This window comes from Rhinolophus hipposideros, assembly GCF_964194185.1.
Source record: "Rhinolophus hipposideros genome assembly, chromosome: 21".
Classification (NCBI taxonomy): Eukaryota; Metazoa; Chordata; class Mammalia; order Chiroptera; family Rhinolophidae; genus Rhinolophus; species Rhinolophus hipposideros.
The window spans coordinates 22,445,967-22,471,464 of record NC_138067.1 but is presented as its reverse complement, the minus strand read 5'-3'; the positions used below and the strand labels follow the sequence as shown (position 1 = coordinate 22,471,464).

At 42.1% G+C, this 25,498-nt stretch overlaps 1 protein-coding gene across 4 annotated transcripts in view; it reads left to right on the top strand.

Moving 5' to 3' along the window:
• Positions 1-25,498, top strand: part of WDR59 (WD repeat domain 59) — a 69,996-nt gene that overhangs the window by 12,337 nt on the left and 32,161 nt on the right. For 2 of the 4 annotated variants that reach the window (XM_081030552.1, XM_081030551.1), the window contains exons 3-11: positions 1,397-1,532; positions 4,536-4,621; positions 5,614-5,694; positions 8,275-8,312; positions 11,492-11,580; positions 15,252-15,368; positions 18,810-18,887; positions 21,055-21,211; positions 24,465-24,544. In XM_081030552.1, coding sequence (XP_080886678.1) covers positions 1,397-1,532; positions 4,536-4,621; positions 5,614-5,694; positions 8,275-8,312; positions 11,492-11,580; positions 15,252-15,368; positions 18,810-18,887; positions 21,055-21,211; positions 24,465-24,544 — 862 coding nt within the window. The remainder of the gene's footprint in view (positions 1-1,396; positions 1,533-4,535; positions 4,622-5,613; positions 5,695-8,274; positions 8,313-11,491; positions 11,581-15,251; positions 15,369-18,809; positions 18,888-21,054; positions 21,212-24,464; positions 24,545-25,498) is intronic. The other 2 variants (XM_081030554.1, XM_081030553.1) reach the window with 1 other exon arrangement.

The following is a 25,498-nucleotide window of genomic DNA, read 5'->3' as shown; positions in this document are numbered from 1 at the left end:
CCTCCAGCCTGAGCAGTCCTGGGTTCTGCCATGAATCACCTTGCTTCTCACTCACTTCTGCCGGCACTTGGCCATTAGCTGTCTTTACCCTAGATCAATTACCACTTGTTCACATGCTTGTCCTCTCTCATTTTCTTTCTTTGTGGGTTTCTCTCTTTTATGTTCTTACTCTTATTTTAGTCGGTTTTCAGAGGGGAATGAAGATAAAAACACTTATGTTCAATCAGGCATCTTTTTCCTGAAGTGCTCACTGTCTGTCCTGTATTTGCTCTGGAACGTCTCTGAACTGCCTGCCGACACACACCCCATTTGTACAGCTCTTAGCCTTTTCCTGTTTCTTGTTCTAATGGCAAGATGTCAGCTGGCCTGCCACAGGATCAGGTGATTCCTTCAGAGGAGGTCAGAGATTCTAGATCTTTATTTAGCAGCAACTTTCTTAGAAGTCCCAGTTCTATGAATTTGTGTCTTACTTAGCAGTTCTTCTCCGTTAACCATCCCTCCTAGGGTTTCTGGTTAAGAGTTTTCCATACTATTTTAACTTTCCATTTCTTAGCTTTTCTGAGCAGGGACTAGTAATCTTTTTCTTCATTATTGAGCCTACTTATCCTCATTGATATGGGATATCCTCTAACAATGAAACGAGAGCTGATAGCTGCTGAGAGATGATTCACACACCAAAGATTTTCACTTGGGAAAAAAAAAAGGAAAATAGGTGAACACAGAACATCCCTGTTTTCAGATCCTTTATCTTGAACATTTTAGCACTTAATATGTTATTTTCATTATTATTTTTTGGTTATTATTTGCCCTCTGGATAGACTTATCTTAGTTCCCTTTCTAGTTAGTTGACTTCCACGGGAATTTGAGATTTTCCACAGGACTTTTGGTTAAGCTATACGTTATGTGTTTAGCACACATTTATTGATTACAAAGCACTGGGCCTAGTGATGCTGGACATACAGAGATGTTCAAGACTTGGTCCATACTCCAAACACTTAGTTGGTTCGGGACGAGAGCCTTAACATTAGTACGTAGTGCTGCTCAGAGATAAATGCTGCAGTCGAAATGTAAAGCGCTTGTTAGGAGTAATGTCGAAGCAGTGACTGTCCCAAGTGGGGGATGGAGAGGCTGGGTGAGGGCTGGGTTGAAGCTGGGTGCGGTGGGTGTGGTAGGGAAGACCACCTCTAGAGGTCGATTCTCGCAGGGATGTGACTCCCACTTGCCGACCAGCCTCCTTGAGTTACTCTTGTCACTTGTATGTCTTTCAGAGTAGATAAATGGTCATCTGTCTCTGGGGATTTTTTGAGCACTGCTTGCAAACTGTAATTCTAAATGTGCTTTTGTATCTCAATGCTAATGTTGTTGTATTGTCATAATGTTGATGTTGTTCTCCTAGCCGCCGATTCCTATACATCGTTAATCTAGATGCCCCTTTTGAAGGTCACCGAAAGATCTCTCGCCAGAGCAAATGGGACATTGGAGCTGTGCAGTGGAATCCTCATGACAGCTTCGCACACTATTTTGCAGCTTCGGTGAGCTTATTTAAGAAGGACAGGAGAAGGCTTTTAAACATGTGATCTGGGGCTGGCAGGTATAAGTCTTGATGTAGAAAAGAGAATGTAACCCTCATTTCACAGGCGGGAAAAAGATGTGGATGGTTCTACAAGGAAGATAGAGGCAAATTACAGATGAGAAAAAGATTTATGTGAAGAGGTTTTGCTGGTATTGTAGGTGTCAGACCTTGTGTTTCTAAGGATTGAATCCAGATTTTGAAAGGGACACAGATGGATGCCTCCATTTCTGTGTGTGATGAGAACCTGTTTTCATTAGCAGTAGTGTAACTAGACATTCTCAGGGTGAAACTAGTGAGCTGGTCTGGGGTTGACCTTCATTGCTTTCAGAGGGATTAGAAGATTCCATATACTCTTCCCCTCAAAGGAAGGGGTTCTTTCTTGATTGGGATTCATTAGATTAGTTCACCCCCTGAAAATTTATGTGTCTGTTTATCTGTGAATTTTTCTAGGGGAAAGATGCATACATTTTATTAGGTTTTCCAAGGAATTCATGACTGAAAAAGGATTCTGGGGAGATCATTTCTGGTACCTTTCACCAAATTCTCTATGAGCATTCTGTTCTAGAACGATTAGCGATCTCAACCTCTGGCTCCTTTTGTACTGGGCCAGAAGATAGTATTTCAAGGAACCCTTCTTGTTGTCCAGGGGATGTGACCATTCACGGTGCTGCCTGGGGCTGTTCTTATCAGGAATGACAGTGTGTGAGAGGAAAGCATCTAAGAAAGAAGAGCAACACTGTCAGCTTTAGAAGGAATCACAAGCTTCTCTTCTCCGTCATTCCTAAAATCGAATCTGACTGCCTTTAGCCATGGATGTGTGAGGCTGAAGTGGTTGGGAAGAGTGTTCTAACGGAGAAGGGGCAGGCGGTCTGCTGCTGTCCCGGTCTCCATTTCTTTCCTGTGTGTTAGGAAGGTTGCTCTTTCTGTTGGTTTGCACCTTGATGCTCTTTAGCTCCCCTTCACACTCAGCTCCTGATCATTTGGTCCAGGGTTTCTCAGCCGTGGCAGTATAGACAAGTTAGGCCAGATAATTCTCTGAGGTGGGGGCTGTTCTGTGCCTCAGCATTTAGTGGCATCCTCGGCCCCTGCCTACTGGATTCCTGTAGCATCCTCCTTCCCCCCCCATAGTGACAACCAAAATGTCTTTAGGCATTGTTAAATGTCTTCTGGGAAGCAAAGTCTCCCCTGAGTGGGAAGCAGTGATTTAGGCTGACCCCTCAGTACTCGGTCCAAGTGGATTAACACTGCATTTATTTAGGAGTGGCAAGGAAGACAGCCTTTTTTAAAAAAAGACGATCATTTAAAAGTGACACTTTAGTGTCATTATTACATTCATAATGTTGTGTGACCATGACCTACCTCTGTGTAGTTTCCAAAAATCCATCACTTCATTGTAAGACCCCTTTCCCCCTCCCCATAGGCCCTGGCAACCACCAGTCTGTGTTCTGTCTTTACGGATTCGTCTATTCTGGATATTTCATATGAATGGAATCATGCAATACGTGACTTTTTGTGTCTGGTTTTTAATCCGTGTTGTAGCAGGTATCACTGCTTCAGTGCTTTTTATGACTCAGTAATACTCCATTGTATGGATAGACTACATTTTGTTTATCCGTTCACCACTGATGGACGTTTGGGTTGGCTTTTGTGAATAGTGCTAATATGCACATGTGTGTACATGTACTTTTTGAGTACTTCTTTTTGGTATATAACTATGAGTGGATTTGTGGGGTCATATGGTAAATCTGTGTTTACCTTTTTGAGGAACCATCACACTTTTCTACAATGGCGGACTGTTTTACAGCCCCACCAGCAATGTGCAAGGGTTCCAGTTTCTCCCCATTTTCACCAAAATTTGCTATTTCCTGTTTTATTTAAAAAAAAAAAATGATAGCCACCCTAGTGGGTGTAAAGTGGTACCTCACTGTGGTTTTGATTTGCATTTCCCTAACGCCTGTTGGCCATTTGTATATCTGTGTGTTTTTTTTTGAGAGATGTATATTCAAATCCTTTGTCCATTTTTTAAAAAAGAAGTGTGCTTTTATTTATTTATTTATTTGTTTTTAATTTTTTTTATTGGGGAATATTGGGAAACAGTGTGTTTCTCCAGGGCCCATCAGCTCCAAGTCTCTGTCCTTCAATCTAGTTGTGGAGGGCGCAGCTCAGCTCCAAGTCCAGTTGCCGTTTTCAGTCTTTAGTTGCAGGGGGCGCAGCCCACCATCCCATGTGGGATTGAACTGGCAGTTCGTACTCTTAACTGTCCATTTTTAAATTGGGTTGCTTGTCTTTTTGCTGTCGAGTTGTAATAGTTTTTTATATACTTTTTTCCCCCCCTTTCTTCCACTGTTTCCCCCCCCCCCACTCTGGTTCAAGCTGTGTCTCTCAGTCTAGTTGTGCAGGACACAGCTCCCTGGCCCAGGCTGGTATTAGGAGCCTTGCGCTCACCCCACTGAGGTATTTGGTTGCCAGTAGTCGGTCGACTGCTCATCTCCATTTTGGTGGTGGTTGTTTTCTTTCTCATGCATCTGTTTTGTAAGTGTGGTAGATGGACTCTAGGTATTTAATAATGGGAAGAGTGAGTTAAAACAATCTAGTGCAACAGCAGCTGGAGAGATGGATGTGTGACCTTCCAGGGGTTGGGGGTATCGCCATTACCCATAACTCACATGCTTCGTGGTGCATGTGTAGCTTCAGTTCAGCTCTGACTGTTCAAGATGGGTTCATTTTGAAGATACACTGCCTTTCCATTTTGAAATTCAGAGTCCACTGTACTCAGTTGAGGTCAGCTCAGATGTGAATTATACTTATTTCTGATGGCTTTTTCAAAAAAGTTCAACCTGTAGGATCTTTGCCATGCAAGTTGTTTTCTACATGGCTTCCCCTTCTCGGCCTTCAGCAGATTGGGGTGAGAGCGTATATCTGATGTACTACCTGCTGCCTTCTTTCCCTTGTTTCTTTTCAGAGTAACCAACGGGTCGACCTTTATAAGTGGAAAGATGGCAGTGGGGAAGTTGGCACAACCTTACAAGGCCACACACGTGTAATCAGGTAAGCACCAGCCCTCCATAGCTCCCTGGACTGTCTCACTTTGTCACAGTCCTTTGGAGAACGAAATGAAAACACCCTCCTCTTTCCACAGCTTGATTCTCTGTGTTGTGTCGGCCCTGGGTGGCTGTTAGATTGTTAGTTTGCACTTAGGTGATGGCTTTCACACCAGAGAACAACCAGCATCCATGCAGTGTTAACCCCGAGCCCAGGAAACAGGTGCAGCTTGTCCAGAGGAAGGATTCAAGCTGATTTTTGCCGCAGGAGGGAGGCGATGTTATGCAGGGAATCCCTCAGGTCACAGCTGGCAGTGCCCAGGAGTCCAGAGACAGCAGGGAGAAGGCTTGTGCTCTTTTCTCCGGCAGCTGTGGGTCACCACATAGAGCTATGTCACAGTCCATTATCTAGATGCACACTTGCCTTACATTCGTGGCCTTCCAGTTGCTTCTGGAGTGTTCCTTCATCCACCCTTTCCCTGGGTCCCTGTTTCTGGGTGGGGAAAATTTGTTCTGGGAAGTAGCAGCACGGAGTGCAGGAGTGGTGAGGTGGACCTGAGAAGTGATGGGAAAGGCTAGACCCCCGGCCTGTGCTAACTGTTTGTGTAGGAACTGCCTCTCTGTGAGTGGCGGCATGAGTGGGAAGACCACAGGCCTGCTTGCCCTTCTTGAAGCTGTATGGCAACTGGGCAGCTTGCATTGCTTTAAGAGATACTGGGCTTACTCAGGGTCCCTGTGGTTGAGTCCGATGTAGAAGACAGTAAATGAAAAATTGCTTCGTGTTTCCGATGACAAGGGAAGGACCTGAACGTTTCCTTCAGAGCTCAGTTAAATCTTGTTCATTCCCAAAGAACTTTGGAGAATCTCAGCCTAAACTGTATTAAGAGGTCTGTTAACAGTGACTTTCTGAAGTCGCCAGAGACTAAATCTGCTAGTGCTTTGGAACCAGACTTTGAATTTTTATCTCTTCATCGTTCTGTTTGTTTCTTGTGTCCCCAGTGACTTGGACTGGGCAGTGTTTGAGCCAGATCTCCTGGTTACCAGCTCTGTGGACACCTACATCTACGTGTGGGATATCAAGTAAGAACAATTAAGAGGCATAGCCACTTGGTTGTGGGGCAATTTTGGACCTTCGTTTTTGAGATCAGGTGTCTTAATTTGGTTCCCCCTAGATGCGGACCCTGAGACAAGGATACTTTCCAGATACATTATTTAGGAGGCGAAAGAAACACTGTAGGGGGATGAATAAGAGAGACAGGATCGGCAGGGCCCCAAATAGAGGGTGTGTTATCCGCCTGGGTACCACTGTGAACAGGTGGGGCTTAGTATTACTGGGGACCACTAAGTCCTAGTGTAAAGCCGTTGCCTCAGAGGTGCCCCCCCAAGGCTAAGGAAATGAGGGTGCTGTCACTGTCCGTCATTGGTTGTCCCCAGGGGCCTTAATTCCTTGGCACTTCAGTCCTATCACAAAGGTTTGCAAAATGGGCTTCAGGGAGCAAGGAGGTCTCTTTGGTATAGAGACACAGGTACTGGCATTTGGAAGTCAGGCTGGAGTTTACTGAAGTGGCAAGTGAGGAGGGGGGATTTTAATGGCACAGACACAACTGCTACAGAAGGCAGTGCTACGAGACACGTCAGCTCAGCTCTTTCCTTGCTCTTTGTGAGTCTTCAGTTCCCCATCTGTAAGAGGGGGCTGAGTAACCCTGGTAGGGTTACTCTTCATGGAGGGAAGAGTGAAACCCAGGTCCTGGCTTAGCAAACATCTTTTCTTCTCTCCCTTTGTAGAGCAAAGTTTCCTTTTCCCTAACAGAGGTGACTCATTAGAGGGTGACTCACTATAGTCTGTAGAGTCCCCCAGATGGGACACTTTCCCCTCACGAGGCTGCTCTGTTCTGAAGTGGCAGTGGCTTTGTGACACTTTACACTGGAAGGTGGACTGTAGGTAGAAAACTAGCCAGGTATGGAGGTATGACAGACCTGACAGACCAGTGAAAGGGATTCTTCGGTAGTAAAGGTATGTCCGCTGACTTCACCTGCATTCCATACAGATAAGCCCTTCAGAGGTGATTAGTCTAAAGGCAGAGCCAGAGGGAGGCAAGGAGCAGAAAATCCAGGGAAATGGAGGAGAGAAGCTCTGAAACAAACAAAGTCCCCAGGGAGCATTGGGGCCAGGTTGGAGTATTCCTCGTTGACATGAATCAGTTGTTTTCATAACTTAAAGATTACAAGACACTGACCTGACAGTTCCTTTCCGGTTTTCTAAATAGTAAGCCGAGCTGCAGATTGGCCTTGTCTAGCCCCCTAGCTCTACCGTGCTGCCCAGCTCTCATTTTATTTATCATTTGTAGTGAATCGTGAGCCTCTTTCCCCAAGAGTCTCCCGTTGTCTCCAGGAGTAGTTTGTTGTTGTTTTTTGTTAATTGTGGCTATAAAACAGAGACCATAAAATGTACCATCTTCACCATTTTTAAGTGTACAGCCATTACTGTTAAGTACATTCACATTGTTGTGAACAGATCTCTAGAATGTTTTTATCTTGCGAAGCTAAAATAAAAATTATTTATTTATTTATTTATTGGGGAATATTGGGGAACAGTGTGTTTCTCCAGGGCCCATCAGCTCCAAGTTGTTGTCCTTCAATCTAGTTGTGGAGGGCGCAGCTCAGCTCTACCAAGTCCAGTTGCCGTTTTCAATCTTTAGTTGCAGGGGCACAGCCCACCATCCTATGTAGAAAGTGAACCGGCAACTTTGTTGAGAGCTCGCGCTCTAACCAACTGAGCCATCCTTCTGTCCCTCCAGCAGCTCAGCAGAGCTGTGGCTCTTTGTCTTCAATCTAGTTGTGGAGGGTGCAGCTCACTGGCCCATGTGGTAATCGAACTGGCAACCCTGTTGTTCAGAGCTTGTGCTCTAACCAGCTGAGCCATCTGGCCACCCCGCAGAGCTAAAACTTTGTACTCATCAAACTACTTCCCATTTCCTTCTTCCGCTAGCTCCTGGCAACCACTCTACTTTCTGTCTCTATGAATTTGACACCTCTAGGAACCTCATATAAGTGGAATCATACAATATTTGTCCTTTCAGGACTGACTGATTTGACTTAGCATACTGCCCTTAAGGTTCATCCATGGTGTAGCATGTGACATGATTTCCTTCCTGTTTAAGGCCTAATAATATTCCATTGTATCTGTAGATCACAGTTTGTTTATCCATTCATCAGTTGATGGATAGGGGCTGCTTTCACCTTTTGGTGATTGTGAACATCCAGAGTAGTTTTTCACTCCACCTTTGAAAACTGCTGTTGGGAAGCTTCCTGCAGAATTATGCCTCCCCGCATGACTATCCCCTTGTTCTATTATGAGAAATGACACCAGGAGGGTATTCTTTGGGCTTTTCTGCTCAGACATCAGGGTCACCCAGGCCATGCTGAATCATGTAATTCTGTGGATACAGTTATATGATTTGAAATTCAGACTCAGCCTCAATTGAAGTGACTGACAAAGTTAATCTACCTGGAGGGAGACTGGCTTCTTTTTACACTTTGTTTAGGCCCTCACGTTCCCACTGAACTCCCAAGTACCCACTGAAAGGAAAGAAGAAATGTGTGTACAGGTGGATGGTGGCAGATGAATTGGGCATTTGATTTCTGACTTTTATATTCCAGAGACACGAGGAAACCTACCATTGCACTGTCTGCTGTAGGTGAGTGTATATTCCCCCCAGCTTGTCTTCATTCCTTTCCTTCTAGCTCTCACACTGACCACCCCACTCCCCTGTGTGATCATGGCTGTGTGGAATTGTAAGTTTCATATTGCAAGGAGCTTGCTTCATGCTGCTCTTAGAAGTTAGAATCAGGACTGTTGAGTGTGGTCAGGAACAGAATTCAGGGGCAGGAACCAGATTGGTTTGTTCTTAAACTTGTTATTGTGGAAAATTTCAAATGTTTAAAAAAATAGAAGAAAATGACTGCTTTGTGTTCCCCATCCAGCAGCAACAGTTGTCAGTGTATGGCCACTCTTATTTCATCTTTACCTCAACCCACTGTCCCGCCCCCAACCCCATCCCCCTGAGATTATTTTGAAGCAAATCCCAGGTTCATTTCATCAACAAATATTTTGCAGTATTTTTTACAAGAGAAGAATGTTTTACAGAAAAAAACATAATCACAATATCATTAACATTCCTAAAAATATTAACAATAGCCCTTTATTATCATCAAATATTTAAACAGTATTCAAATTTCCCCAATAGTCTCTCTTCCTCCACCCCCCTCCTCTCTCTTTTCCCTTACAAATTATTTGAATCAGAATCCAAGCAAAGTCAATGCTTGCCAGTGGTTGATACATTTCTCATCTTGTTTTAATCGCTAGGGTTCTTCTCCCTCTTTTTTTTTGGTTTGTTTTTCTTTTCCTGCGGTTTATTTATTGAAGAAACCAGGTTGTTTTTCCTGTGGTTTCTCCACAATCTAGATGATGCTGATTGTGTCCCCTGGTGTCATTTAATATGGATGCACTGAGTCTTTGAAATTACTTTCTGATTTACCTATTTTCATTGCTCTGAGTCAATTGAAATTGACTATTTTGGAGATTTTGCATTGGGACTGTTGGGAGTTTTCCCACCATTTCCTGGGAGTAGAGCTTGGGTGTAGTGCTGGTATACCTTACAGTGATGAAGCTGATTCATCAGTTTTGCATTTTTGCACTTTTTTTTTTTAATTTATTGGGGTCACAATTGTTAGTAAAATTACATAGATTACAGGTGTACATTTCTGTATTATATCACCTGTAAATTCCATTGTGTGTTCACCACCCAGAGTCAGTTCTCCTTCCATCACCATATATTTGATCTACTTTTTACATTTTGGCATTCTTGATAAAAACATCATATCTATCTCTTTATGTCCTGCTCCTTTGTATCTTCTTGTTACATTTGAATTCTGATTTGGTGTTTATTCCAAAATGATTGCATGATTCTTTTCCCCTATATCCCCATGCCTCATCAGTTAAAGGCATTTAGCATCATGATTGTATTAAGCAGCTTAGTGTTAGGGACCGTCTCTGTCTGGTTCATTGCTACAGACCAAGGTCAGTATGTCTGCCTGACCCGAGGGGATGCTCTGTAAATGTTTGTTACTTGGATGTACTGTGCCTCTGTGCTAAGGGCTTAATGATTCTGTTGATCTGGTATTTACCCCACTTTTTAGGCACTTACGGTCTCAGACATAGAATGGTCCATAGACTTGGTAGCAGAGGACATCCCACTGAATAAAAATACAAATGGTCTGTAAATCCTCGATCACATTCCTCTGACTTTATTTCCATTTAACAGGTTTCTAAGTTAGATTGGTCATAGAACAACCCTAAAAATAAAGACAGTTCTTTTTTTCAGCCCACTTACTCTAATTGCTTTCTTTTCTCTTATAGGTCCTTCAAAAAAATAGAATTAGGAGACTTTTTCATTTTTTGCACCTCAGTGAGGTTTCTCAGTAGTGGTAAGGCTGCCCTGGGAGAAGGAGGCAACTGGGAGGCTCGTGGACCTTTATAAGCTGTCCCATCTAACCTTCTCTGGGAGGTGCAGCCTTGAGTACTGCTGCTCCCCATGTCTGTGGTCCTCAGCTCTCCGGGAGTACATTGTTCATACCTTCGGGGTAGGGAGTCAGTGAGAGCATGTCCATGTGTGCTCCAAATGTTCTCTGCATCCGGGACTCTTACATTCTGGGACCTCTGTTTGACCCTGGTTTCACGATCTTAGTCAAGCAGGTTGAAGTAGGGGGTTCCCAGAATCTTTGGGAGGCTTCCTGGTCTGAAGGACCCCCTCCCCCCATACGCACTGGAAAAAGTATTTTCCCTGCATCTCAAGGACAAAAAAAACAACAAACAAACAAATACCCTCACCAAAACCAAGAAAGGTTAAGTCCTAGATCTTATTTCCTGTTATAGCCTAAGTTCTTACTTTATCTATTAAGATCTCTAGACTTCTTGGATCAGATTGTTCTCCAAAGCCCTGGCTCTACTATGGCGTCCTCAGTAATAACCACCCACGCACTAGGAGAGGTGTCAAAGCAGAAATATGTATTGTTTGAGCAAGGACAAAGAGAGGCAAGAAGGAGGGCCATTGTTTGGTTCTGGGTTAATTATTAAGAGATAGCTAGAATTACTGTTATGTCTCAGTTTTCCACGTGTCTCAGCCGTTTCTGGCATCTTACTGTATGCCTCCTCTCCTAATTGGCTCGTTTGTCATTGTTATGTCTTTGTATGGGCAGAATGCAAAAGGCCTGAGTTCACCCAGTGCCAGGGTGTTCCCTTTCCCTGACTCACCGCAGGGCCAGTAGACGTGTGACTGCTGACGAGGAGACGTGGGGGGTACACATAACCTTCTGAGGGCAGAACTGGGGCTTATGCTTCATCTGAGCTTCAGCTGTGGGCTTTATTTTTCCAAGACTGTCCCTCCAAAAAAAAGGAAGGAGCAGGCCCTGAGCTGAGGCTCTTCTGGTTGGGAGTGCAAGCTGGTTGCTGGAGATGGTGAAGGGCCAGGTTGTGTGATGAGTCAATTACTAACCAGCAGAGCTAAGCTCAACTTCTGCTCTCTAAGAAATTACATTTCCCTACTGATGCTGCTTGGAGGTAACTTTTAGATTTTTTTCCTAAGTGGAGGTATTTCCTCAAATATGTGACTCTGATCCTGTTCCCATGTGTTATTTAATTCATTTATCTTTTTGGCTTCATTTTATCTTTAATGATGGAGTTGGTGCAATCACAGAAAGTTGAAGGATTCTGTGCTTATTCAACTGGAACTCATTATCCAGCTCCCCTGGATATACTCCCCTCTGCTTCTGAAGGTGTTGAGGGCAGCAGCTTTCTCCCTCTGATTTTTCTTTGCAGCGGGTGCCTCACAGGTCAAATGGAATAAAAAAAATGCTAATTGCCTTGCTACCAGTCACGACGGGGATGTAAGGATATGGGACAAGCGGGTGAGTAATCTCTCTTTTCCCCCAGTTGGCCTTTAATCACTCCCAGAGGGTTCGAAGAGAATGTTGTGATTAGCAGGGCTTGTCTGTGAGAGGCCAGGGTGCACTATGCAGCATGGTAAATCGCCATTTTAAAATCCCAGTACCAGATGACATTTGATTCCCGATCAAACTGGTGTTGATGGAAGATAGGGAAGTGAGGCATTGTGATCAGTGGTTAAGAAATGAACGTGGCGTGAGTCTCATTTTGCTGCCTGCTGAGTATGTCAGGTGAGCCGCTACACTTCACCAAGCCTCTGTTGCTTATCTTTACATTATAGGTGATATTAATAGTGAGTGTATCATGACGGAGAGATCAAACCTGGGGGTCCCAACACTATTCTAGAAGGTCAGCTGCCCCAGATTGCAAAGGGAAAACTATCTGTTCCCGGACATATACCATCCTGAGTACCTCTGGTGTCAATCACTGAGGCGGGTACTCAGTATGTTCAGACCCTCCCTTAGAAGCCTAGCTGTCTTGTCACCCTCCAAAGCGCTTACAAAGCATGTGTTCTCCCTGAAGCAGTCCATGTAACTGACAGGTGTGAAAGAGGGGTAGGCTCCCAGGCTGCAGCTGTCCTGGAACGTCTGTTGGAAATTTGGTTTGTTTGCATCAATGAGAAGAATGATTCAGGGAAGAGGCCTCCCACATTTCTAATTGCCAGATGATTGGGTAATAATGCATAGTGCAGTCAGCTTCTGTAAGATCTGGGGTATAAATACTGCTTCCTGCTTTGTGAAACCTGAGCCTAGAGAACCTCAGCCTTTTTGGGTAGCACCTACTTTGAGTTTTCCTGAAACTTGTTCAGGGGCTGTCCCAACTTGGGTGCTGACTGGAAAGTCTCAGCTTTGCTTCTGGCTGCCCTGCTCCCTTCCTCTTCGAGCTGTGAAGAAGGTCTTACAGTTGGAGAGAGGAGAGGGATGTAAAGCATCGATTGGGATCCTGCTGGATTGGTGTGCTAGCCATAGCCCTCTACCCTAGGTAGCTCTTAGGTGAGAAGGTGATTTTATAAGTAGAGGGTGGACAGGTCCATCTTCCACATGATGTTAGTTTTGGTCTCTGTCCCTTTAGTCCAGTCTGGTAATAGTTATTCTTTCCCTCTCTTTGTTTCTTAAATTGATGATTGGTGTTATTTCTTCTGTCACTAGCATAGCATTTAAATATAATAAATGGTTTAAATAAAATATTTGGTTAATTGTAGTACATACCTATTTGCCATAGACTATTTTCTGAGCCATAGGCAAAATAAACAATGTGACATTTAGTTATGAACTCTGTCATACCTGTTTTCCAAAACAGCACCTGTGTTCCTTATCTTGTAGAAATATACTGCCAAACTGTACCTTTCTAGCCTTTTATCAATTTCTTTTAAAGGGTTTAAACTTTATTTTTGGTTATTAATACTTAGGACTTCTGCTCCGATGGATTGTAAAACTTGTTGGTCATATTTTTACTTCTCTGGCACTTTTCTAGTGTTAAACCAAAACTGATGGCCGTAAGCATCAGAGGCTTAAAAAGTGCAGTATTATTGATAATGTTGGATTTCATTCAAAGTCATGTAGACTAATAATATTAACATTTACTAAACATTTATTATGTGCAGGCATTGTTCTAAGAACATTGATTTATTTCTCTTTATAGCTAGCCTTTAAAGTAGGTACTATTTCTATCCCTATTCTACAGATGAGTAAACTGAGGCACAGTTTGTTGCTAGGATTTGAATTCAGGGAGGCTGGTTCTGGAAACTGCACTTTTAACCTCATAGACTAATGCTAATTATAGAAGTGAAAATGCTGTTTATAGAAAATATGAAAGAGAAAATAAAAATCAGTCCCACAGTCCTATTACCTAGAGACAAATGCTAACATTTTCATATTTTCTTTTCTTATGCTTTTTTAAGGATGTGATTTATCACATCATATATATAGTTATGTACACTTTTTTTCATTTAAGATTACAACAGATGATTACAACATTTTCCCCATGTTATAATCTCTGTAACTATTTTTTTTTAAGATTTTTTTTTTATTGGGGAAGGGGTACAGGACTTTATTGGGGAACAGTGTGTACTTCCAGGGCTTTTTTCCAAGTCAAGTTGTTGTCCTTTCAATCTTAGTTGTGGAGGGTGCCGTTCAGCTTCAAGTTGTTGTCCTTTCAGTCTTAGTTGTGGAGGGCGCAGCTCAGCTCCAGGTCCAGCTGCCATTGCTAGTTGCAGGGGGCGCTGCCCACCATCCCTTGTGGGATTCAAACCGGCAGCCTTGTGGTTGAGAGGACGCGCTCCAACCAACTGAGCCATCTGGGAGGCAGCTCAGCTCAAGGTGCCGTTTTCAGTCTTAGTTGCAGGGGGCGCTGCCCACCATCCCTTGCGGGACTCGAGGAATTGAACTGACAACCTTGTGGTTGAGAGCTCACTGGCCCATGTGGGAATCGAACCGGCAGCCTTCGGAGTTAGGAGCATGGAGCTCTAACCGCCCGAGCCACCGGGCAGGCCCTCTCTGTAACTTTTAAGGGTTACATCATATTGTATCAGATAGCTGTATTATAATTAATTCTAAAATTTAATTGTTCTCCACTTATTTGTATTGTTTCTGTTTTCTAGTGTTCCAAATAGCACTAAGGTGAACAACTTTTTGTATCTAAAACTTTTTGTGAATTTGGAATATTCCCTTAAGGGAGGAAGATTTCCAGTCTCTTCATGAAAATTGTCAATTTTTCCCCTGAAAAATTGTACTACTTTATATATACACCAGCTGTGACAAATGCAGCCTCATGGCATTGAGTATTGTTTACAAATATCTTCTAATTTGATAGTTTAAAAAAATCTTGTTTTAATGTATATTTCTGAGGTTTCCTTCTGAGTTTGTTTGTTTTATATGTGCTTATTAACCATCTATTACTTTCTTTTGTGATCTGTGTTCATTCCCTTCTGTGGTCTTGGTCACTTTAAGATTGTTGGTTTTAGGCCCCCTCCCCTGCCTCCGATGCTCAGGTGGTTGCATCGCTGTGCTCCTAATGCCAGAGGTCGCTGTTTCGATTCCCACATGGGCCAGTCAGCTGCACTCTCTATAGCTAAGATTGTGAACAATGGCTCCCCCTGGAGCTGGGCTGGCAGGAGCAGCCTCTGCTGCGGGGAGCACCAGGCTCATAATGCCAGCCTGGGCCAGGGAGCTGTGTCCTACTCAACTAGACTGAGAAACAACAGCTTGAATAGGAGTGCGCGGGAGGTGGGAGAAGAGGAAAAAAAAAAAGATTGGTGGTTTTTGCCTCAGGATTGAGGTTGGATCTGTTTAGATGTCACAGTCCCTCTTCTTGGGTGATTGTGAGGCAGGGGAGTAGGAATTGCTTCTAAACGGGAAAAGTACCCACTCACTCGTATCCTTCATTATAGCCATGCATGGGGCTGGAGCAGGGAGAAGTTAGGCTCATAGGCCCATGTATAGAGCATGCTTGAAGGAGAGCTGGGTAAGTCTTTTTGTTGTTGTTTTGTTTTAAACAAAACAAATTGGAGTTTCTTATGGATAGAGATGGTGTCTGGTAGCATTCCTGTATTCCCACTCAGTACCTAGCAGACTGTTACGTAGACACTCAGTAAGTTCTTTCTAAATTGACAACACTCAGTGCTGATCCTTTGCAGAAACCCAGTACAGCAGTGGAATATCTAGCAGCTCACCTCTCCAAAATCCATGGCCTGGACTGGCACCCGGACAGTGAGCATGTGCTTGCTACCTCCAGTCAAGACAACTCTGTCAAGGTGAGTGGTACCCACTGGGGCAATTGGGGGAGGCATTAGATTGTGTGACAGCACACTCTTGGGAAGGAAAACTACAGTATGTCAGCATAGTGTGCGGTTTTCAGGGGTGCATGTGCTTCTTGGGGAGCCAGGCAGGTAAACCTGGTTATGTAGACCATCAGGAGTGGTGATATAGTAGCAGGTATCTGAGATGGCTCCTGGACTTTGTTCAGAGGGTTTTCTCCTTCCCCTTTATGAAAGGAAGTCAGAGACAAAAGCACTTAGGAAGGAAAAGCAGTTTACTTGCAAAGAAGTTGCAGGAACTCAGATTTCAGGACTGGCTTTTCAAAAAAAAAAAAGAAAGGAAAAAAAAGCACAACAGATATGTAAATAAAGGAGAAAAGCCCACAGACGTGTTAAGATTGCCAAGTTTATGATTAGCATATCTGGGATGGAAAATTTCTCGCACAATTATCGTAGCTGCAAAATTACAACATCTGCAGACCATCAGCATTGCGAAAGTTAGGGATAGAGTCGTTTTATTAGAGATTCTCTAATTTACAGGAAATGCTCAAGGTTTTATGTGTTTTGGTGACCCTGTTATTTTTGGTTTATCTCGGAGTGCAGAGTTTCTGTTGTTTTTCCTCTCCGCCTGGCACGTGGTGTGCATGCACCCTGTTCAAAACCATGCAGGGCACCGAGCCAGCCTCGCCCCACGGTTTCTCCTTGTGGTTAGGTCTCTGCCCAGAAGGACAGAGATTTGGCCACAGAAGTTTGCTTAGCAATTTTGTGATTCAGCATCACTAATTTATATGTAACTTATATGTTTTGTTTTATTTACATAGGCGTGTACAACGTCCTCTTGGTATCGTTAGCAAAACTAGAATCATACTAAGTCTTAAACGTTAACTTCTGTCTTGAGGTTTGTAAATCCCCTAGCGTTGTAATTTACTTTTATGTGCCAGACGTGTTTTTTTCTCTTGTTGTTGTTGTTAATTTGTTTGTTTGTTTGGGATTTGGGTCTTTGTCTCCCAAGTTCAGGAACAAGAAACCAGCCAGTTGACCTCTGCCTCTTTCTTTAAGGTCCCCAAGTTTGTCACTGTATATTTAAATTACCATATACCACTGTATATTTAAATTGTCACTGTATATGTAGATTACCATAAAAGTAATTTACAGGCACATTGTATGATATTCAACCATTGTTTTTGGTAATTTGTGGATAAGGCTGAAATCACCTGTGGATGAATATGGATGGGAGGATGGCATGGCTCTGGTTAATTTATTATAATAACCAATTCTATCAGATTGAAACAGTGAAATCCTCTATTCATGTATTCGACTCCATCACTGATTGCCTTGAAAATAAGAATGTGTCACAAACAGGACTTTGTCAGATCTTCAGGTCCTCTAATTTAACCCATCAATTTATATAATTGTCACCAATTGATGAGCATATTTAAACTTAGAAACAAAATCCTTTTTTAAAAAAAGGATTAATTTTGTTAATCATCATGCCAGTCTTTATAAATGAACATGGATAAACATTCATTTCCAATCTGAAAAGTAAACAATTGCTGAAATGCATTCATGGTAATAATATTTTACTGGTATATAATTAACCCAGAGAGGCTGAACTTCTCTTTTATTGACTAGTTTTTCACATACGGTGGACTTGGTAGCAAGAAAGCATTCACAGTGTTGAGCTAATTAAAAATCTGGAGCATGCCAAGTTTAACCTGGTTATTTCTGGTTTCCTTTTTTTATAAGCTGAGGGAGCAAGTTATAGTTTACCCTGTGGCTATCTGGGAAACCCCAAAGCAGTTTAGATGGAAAAGACATCTTAACAATTTGATTATTTTGAATATGGGACCTGAATTTGGCAAAAAAGTGTTGTCAGGAGAAGTAAGAATTACCTCATGCTGTCCCTTTACGGTCACATCCTTCCCCAACACCTGACTCCTGGCAACCACTGGTTGTCCTTCATCACTATAGTTTTGTGTTTTTGAGAATGTCATTAAAATGGAATCATGCAGCACAATAACTTTTTAAGGCTGGCTTCTTTCACTCAGCATTGCACCTTTGAGAGTCATCCAAGTTGTTTTATTTATTTATTTATTTTTTATTTTTATTGAGGAATATTGGGGGACAATGTTTTTCCAGGACCCATCAGTTCCATGTCAAGTTGTTGTTTTTGTTTTTTTTTTCAATCTAGTTGTGTGGGGGGGTGCAGCTCAGCTCCAAGTCAAGACATTGTTTTCAATCTAGTTGTGGAAGGCGCAGCTCACTGGCCCATGTAGGAATCGAATCGGCGACTTTGGTGTTATGAGCACTGTGCTCCAACCTCTGCCCCAACTGGCCGCCCCCAAGTTGTTTTAAGAATCAGTAATTTGTGTACTTTTTATTGCTGAGTAGTAATCCACTTTATGGATATACTACAACTTATTATCTATTGACCTGTTGAAGGACATTCGGGCTGTTTTCAGTTTTTGGTGATTGTGAATAGAGCTGCTGTAACCATTCATGTATAGATTTTTCTGTGAACAGAAGTTTTCAGTTTTCTAAGACGCATATGTAAGAGTGGGATCACTGGGTCATAGCATACGGTATGTGTGTGTTTAACTTTTTAAGAAACTGCCACACTTTTACAGTGTGGCTCCTGTCATCTGTTTTTGAAAATAATTTCTTAATCCCTGAATCGTTCACAGTTTCAGTCTTGGTCCTCCTGCCTTTGGTGCTCTGCCACTTTCTGCATTCCTAACAGATGCTTGAGATCTAAGTGTATTTGTCTCTCCATTAAAAGCAGAGGCATCTCTAAGGGCAGATTTGTGTCTGGCTCACCTTTGTGTAATTCTGCCCCTACAAGTTCCACACCTTCCAGCATGGCGTGGGTGAAGGAGTGTGTATGTGAGTGGGCTGGTGCACAGATAGTCCACAGCCACATTTTCCTGCATGATCATGGGCAAGTTTAGTAATTTAGTAATTTAGCTTCTCCATTTGCAAAAGAGATTAATAACATCCATTATACGGTTGTTGTAAGGATTAAATGGATAAAAAGCTTGAAACTCTAAACATCTGTCTGAAATGCAATAAGTTGTCAGTATATTTCAGCTATTGTTATTACTTAAATTACCCTACGTGGTATAAAAAGTGATACAGGGTGAAAACGTGTCACTCTTACCTTTCAACTCCGAAGGTTGGGTAAGGCACGCTGACAGTGATCTTCCCTGAGGGGTGGTCCTCAAGAAGTCTGAAATTCTCCCGCAATGTTTATAAAAGTGAAAGAGAGTTTTTCTTTGTGTCGATGTCACAGTAGCATGGCTGTGGAGCTGACTGAAATGCACTATTGAAATGGATCTCTGCAGGACCGAAAGCAGTGGTTTGAAGACTCTGCTTATTTCAATAGTTGAGTTTCTTTTAATGGCATTTATTTCACAAATTATCTTGCTTGCTTTCTTCTAGTTCTGGGATTACCGCCAGCCTCGGAAATACCTCAATATTCTCCCTTGCCAGGTGCCTGTCTGGAAGGCCAGATACACTGTGAGTGTGACACCTATCTGGTACTGGGAAATTCCATCTTGGTGTTCCAGACACAAGGGGCCAAGGGCCATTTTCCTATTTTCTTTGTGAGGCAATGTTTTCTTTCTGTCTATCTTGATTTGGGGGGGAACGTGGTGGTCATGATGGCATAAAAGGTGTTACCTGTTTAATAATTTGCCCTTGGAATGTTGGGTAAGAATCTGTCCTAGAATTGCTAACCATAGCTGGACTGGGAAGCTAGGCAGTGTGAAGGTGGTCACTGATGGCAGGGGAAGAGGCAGAGTGTTGAGAGGCTTGTGGTCAGTGGGTTGTGGTGGGAAGAACTCTGGCTTTAGATTCAGAAGACCTGGGTTTTAGGCCCAGCAATGCCATTTAGTCTTCCACACACCCCACCCCCCCAGGTTTGTTGAGGTACAATTGACATAAAATACTGTATAAGTTCAAGGTATATAGTGTATTGACTTGGCATACTTACACACTACAAAATGATTACCAACATAGCATTAGCGAACACTTCCATTGCCTCACATAATTACCATTTTTTTGGGTCATGAGAACATTTTAGATCTTAGGAACTTTCAAGTACGTAATACAGTGTTGTTAGCTGTAGTCACTATGCTGTGCATTAGATCCCCAGAACTTATTCATCTGATAACTGGAAGTTTGAACTCTGACTAATGTCTCCTTATTTCCCTCACTCCTCAGCCCCTGGTAACTGCCATTCTACTCTGTTTCTAAGAGTTCAGCTTTTTTAGATTTTTACATATAAATGATATCATACAGTGTCTTTCTCTGACTTATTTCACTTAGCATAATGCTCTCAAGACTTATCCATGTTGTGGTAAATGGTAGGATTTCCTTCTTTCTCATAGCTGAAATATTCCATTGGTGTGTGTGTGTACCAGTGTCACATTTTCTTTAATGTATTCGTCTGTTGATGGGCAATTAGGTTTTTTCCCTACCTTGGCTATTGTGAATAATGCTGCAATGAGACATTTAATATCTGTGAGGCCATGAGCAAGCCACCTGATGTTTTTGAGCAGCGATTTTTTTTCCTCTGTAGACTATGAATAATAATTTTTACTGTGCCTTTTTTTTCTTTTTTTATTGTAATAAAATTCACCATTTTAAAGTGTTTAATTCGGTGGCATTTAGTACATGCACAATATGCCTTCCTTTTGAAAAATTGTATATGAAAATGCTTTATAAAGCATAAAATACTACGAATATAAGGGGCAGGCTACTATCAACCTTCCAACAATTTTTCCATTGGCACATTAGTTAGTTGCTGATCAGAGGTAATATATTTCTTCCAATGTCAATTTGAAAGGGAGCATAGGGATGAATAAAGCTACCTTTATACATTAGGCTGTCACCCTGGGGCATGATGGAGCATAGAGGATAATTTGGGTAATAAGTGGCTTTTGCATCTGGGAACACATGTCAAGGAATCAGACGTTCGTATGTATTGAAATACTTCTCTGGATTAATATGTTTGCTTAAAAAAATAAACAGAGAAGTCCAGGAGTGCTGTCAGGAGAAGAGATAGAGATAAATGTGCTTTTAGGTGACGATGATTTATTCCTTAAAAATAGTCTAATTATCAATATAATGGGCCCCTTAGCTACTTAGCAGATTGAGTGTTGATAAGTAAAACCTGATGAAGGTTTTCCTTTGAATAGCTGTAGTATTTGAGACAATGGGAAGGTTATTGTTCATGCGAGTGGTATGCCCCTGGTGCATTTCCACATGGCAGGAATTATGCTTGCTGCTCTGTGCTTTTCCCCAGAGTACATTGCATGCTCACTCTGGGAACGCACTCAGCAACTCCTAGAGGGAGCTCAGGAAGAGTAGCTAGGATGTGAAACAGTGCGTTCCAGGGTGCAGCCGTCAGAGCCATTTGCTTATTTTAGAATATTTTAAAAGTTCTTCTCCAAGTATTTGGCTTAGCTTTATTTTTCACTTGCTCTGATCCCTTCCAAAAGCAAAGAAAATAAAAGAAAACCAAAAGAAAAGTAGATGTGATTGTCAACTTAAGGTATTTGGAAAAATTTTACCAACATGGGTTGCGATTTATTTTAATTAGGAAAGAATTCCAAGTTTGGTAACTGACGACTCAGCTAAACCTCCCTGGGATAATGACCTGCTTTTCCTTTTCTTGCTGTAGCCTTTCAACAATGGATTAGTGACTGTGATGGTTCCCCAGCTTCGGAGGGAGAACAGTCTTCTCTTGTGGAATGTCTTTGACTTAAACACCCCAGTCCATACCTTTGTGGGCCATGATGATGTGGTGCTGGAGTTCCAGTGGAGGAAACAGAAGGAAGGTGAGTGAGGGAGAAGGCTGCTGCCTGATTGCCTTCTGAGCCCTGTTCAGCAGCAGCTCCGGTCAGGTTTGGCTGTGAGGAGGACGCACCATACAGGGCTGGGCTTGAAGAACCAGAGCGTCAGGGGCACCAGCACCTTTCATCATAGATGGGTGTGCAGGCTGCGGTTCTTCTTCCAGGTTCCCTCCTCTTATGTTCAGTGTAGTCTCTCTCCTGTGTGAAAGAGATCTGTAAGAAATTGATAGACTTGCTGTTGGATCATTTATAGGGCTGAAAAACTTTGGGGTCACTACCCTGAGAAGCCCCCGGCAGTTGCCCTTGCTACTCTGTTGATGAGGGAGACCCTAGGTCATCGTTAGCACTGCCTACCACAGACTCCCATTTCTCGTCACAAACACGTATCTCCCATCCCATTGAAGATAGGTTTGGCCAAATGACTTGGTTTCATCATAAAACATGAACAGAAAGGATGTGGTTACTTCTGGGTTGAAGTATTAACAGCTAGTGTGCAATTACATGCTCTCATTGCCTCTGCCACAGGAACTGGTGAAACTCCAGATGGAGCTGCTCTGGTCGGAGTGAGCGTGAGGTGGAGATGTAGAGTGAGCAGGAAACCCTTGCTTTAAGCTACTGAGATTTGGGGTTGTTTGTTATTGCAGCTTAATTAGCCAGCCCTCACTAACGTGGGGTCAGAATTACACTGGGAGTCAGGAAGCTTTTGACCTCAGTTTCTCCACCAACCTTCCATGCAAATTCAATTTCCAACCCTCTTTTCTTGAGAACTTATTGCCATGCTCTCTAAATGTTTTACTGAATAGAAATATATTTCTTGGTGTTTTCATATCATAGAAGGAAAGTCAGGCAGTGGAGTAGTGTGTCTTGTCTAGAGCCCAGGAAAGGTCTCTGGTAGATCTGGGATCAGAACGGTCATCTTACCCCTGTTTGTTTATGACCCTCATAAACCTCTTCCAGAATTGTTTTGAAAGGACTCTTTTGGTCATCCTTGTAATTTTTCTATCTTTATTTCCATAATCTGTCTTATTTCTAGAAACATGAGGCAGCTTGATCTTTATCCCATCAGTTTGCATGCATGACTTTGGCTTTCAACTTAATCTCTTGCATTTTGCCATAGTGAAAAGATGATGAGTTTCCCTACAGTCTGGCAGGGAGAGGTTGTCCTGTAGTTTTGTATTGAAATAATAAGTTTTTAGCAACCCATTTCATCTATGTGTGGTAGGGTGAATTGTGTAAATTGGGACTGTCTATCCAGTTGTGAAATTTTGAGTACAAGTTATAGGTGTTTTTAAAATTCCTTTTTATTGTGTATTATATCATCTATCTAGAATATTGCATAAAACATGGACAGTTTAACAAATTATTATAAAGTGAAAATCTGTGTAACTACCACCAAGGTCAAGAAAGAGAACACTGCTAGAATCACAGCGGCTTCCTGATCACAATCCCCTCTCTTTCCCCAGAAGTAAACTGTATCCTAATGCTTATGATAGATGATAGTGATTTCTGGTTTTTTCTTTTTGGTTTTACTGCCCATTTATGCATCCCTCAAAATAGTTTAGGTGTGCTTGTTTTTAATCTTTTATGACTGTAATCATCCTGCATGTATTCTTGTATTTTAATTTTTATTTTTACTGCCATGTCTTTGTAGTCAATTTTTATTGGAAGATCTTAAGCTTTGATTTTGTTTTTTGCTGTGGTGTAGGAACTCCCAGAGAGGTAGCAAGAAAATCAGGATGTTCTAGCCAAAGGAAGAGGGTGCTTCGTTAGGAAAGTGGCAGTCGTTGGTTTCAGGTGTCGCTGAAAAGAAAAGCACTTCATTGTACAAATAGGAAGCCATGTATTGAAGAGAGGTGTTCCGAAAGCAGATTGAGAATGGAAGCCAGATTGTAAGGTAGATAAACAGAGGCAGCAGGAACTGGTTTTGTGAATGAAGTTGCCTTCAAAAGCAAGGTTGATTGGCAGAGGCTGCTGCCCTCTCTTTTTGAAGGCAAGGAGAAGATGCAAGAAGGGGAGTATGTGGGAAAGCAAAGGATGTTTGAAAAGGGGATAGAATAGGGCCAAAGGCACAGCTAAAGCAGTTGGGTTTAGAAAGGAATTAGGCACAACTTTTCTTCAAAGTCAGGGACATGAAAAGAGGCCAGATAGGGAGTCAGAAAATAGTTGATGTGAACATGAGTCTAGATGGTAGAACTCAGAACAGGCGGTAGTTCGGGACTGCTTCTGTCTTAGGTATGTACAGGGACATATTGAAACACTGATTGAAGGCAATGACACAGAGAACGAACTTTTCTCCCTCACCCTATTAGCTTGAACAGGTCGTATTCTCTGTTGCCTCAGTTTCCCCATTTGTAAAACAAGGGAATTGGATGAAATTACTTCTAAATTCTTTGCTTTCTGAAGATGGCCACGAAGAAGAGTCTACACACTACATGATTACTGTGAAATGTCCTGATCTTTCATAAAGCTCTTTCGTAAATCACCCTGAACCTTTTCAGAATAATTGCCCTTTCACCGGACCTAATATTTTTTTTTTTTAATTAATTTTATTGGGGTGACAATCTATGTAAATTTACAGACCTAATATTTGAAAATATAATTTGGTCAACTCAGAACATTAAAGATTGATTATTCATTTTATAAAGAAATGCATGCATCTCTTTACCAAAAAAAAAAAAAAAATCCTTTTAAACAGTAAGATGTCATGATGCATTTAAAACAATTCATTTTACAAAAATTGTATTCATCCCCCTCTCTTCTTCTAGAGCATTTAAAAGAAGAACATTTGTGGAGGTGAAAGTTTAATGTGACATTAAACCTCAGCGTCACTCTTCCCTTGCTAATTTGCCAGTTATTGTTTCACTTCATTTAAGTTTCTGCTCAAATGTGACTTCCTCAGGGAGTCCTATCTAAAAATAGCTCTGTCATAAGTCTCTGTCCTCTTATCCTGTGTTATTTGTTTATTTTTTATAACACTATCACTACTGGATATTTTATTATGTATTTATTTGTTTGTCTGTTTCCACTACTGGAAGGTGAGATCTATAAAGACAGAGATTGTTGTGTTCATGCTGTAGTTCTAGTGCCCAGGAGAATACCTGGCATATAGGAGGTGTTTGATAAATATTGAATGGTTGGATGGATGAATGAATGAATGAGTCTCATTCCATTGCAACCTGTAGCAAAATTGATGTTGAATCCAAAGACATTTCCAGGATTTTTACTTGGTGATTTCTAGGGTCCAAGGACTACCAGCTGGTTACATGGTCACGGGATCAGACCTTGAGAATGTGGCGGGTGGATTCCCAGATGCAGAGGGTATGTATTTATTGCTACTGTGGAGGAATGTAACTGGATACATTGTAAAGTTTAAAAAAAAATACAAGATCTGGTATTTATGGAAGTTAAAGGATACGTCACAGAGGCGTTTAATACATACACATACTTGCTGGTTGGCCAAGTGGCTCATGTGTGCCACACTAGGCTATGGGGTCTTCAAGAGCCAGCTTCGGGATTCAGCACTTTAACGCTGAAAACCTCTAAAGGGCTCTGTTTCTCTTGTCCTGGTGTAAGAGGGTGTGGGTAGCATACTGAGCAAATAGCCTGTGGACTTCATTTCTTTCTCTTCTTCTAAATGGGCTGGGAAGCTTATCCTTGAACTCTGCAATTTTCTGAGTCCTCTACGGCCATAAATAACACCTGTTCTATAAAGCCTCTTCCAGGTTTTGCCCCATAAATGATATGTTTATTATATGAACCACAGTGGTACCTGGTATGAACTGCTTTGTGGCCCTTGCTTTGTTCTGCCTCATCACAGGGTTTTGTCTTCTCATTCGGTGGCTGCATTTCTTGAAGGCGGGAGCCAAATCTCACTTGTATTGCCTTCCCCACTGCACTCTGTATGGAGTGGATAGAAAACCCTGGGTAAAATTTGCAGCACTGCTTAATATGAAGTCACTCTTGAGTATTTTGGTCAATTATCATCACCTTACTGCCTTTCAAATCTGTTTTCTCCAAAAAGTACCACTTGTTCCAAATGCTTTGAAGATTATGATATTTTTGGTGTGGGGTTATGCGAATAACTCCATCAAGGCTTAGAATTTAAAATAATGTTTTCTGAGGTTTGCATAAATAAGAACAGGATGAAAAATTCAGGGTGGAATAATAGAGTCTATTCTCCTGAGTATCTACGTAGGGAGAGTTACTGATGGATAAAGCCTATCTTGATTGTATCAGTTTTTGGCCAACATCTCTGTCCTTTGTGATTCCCAT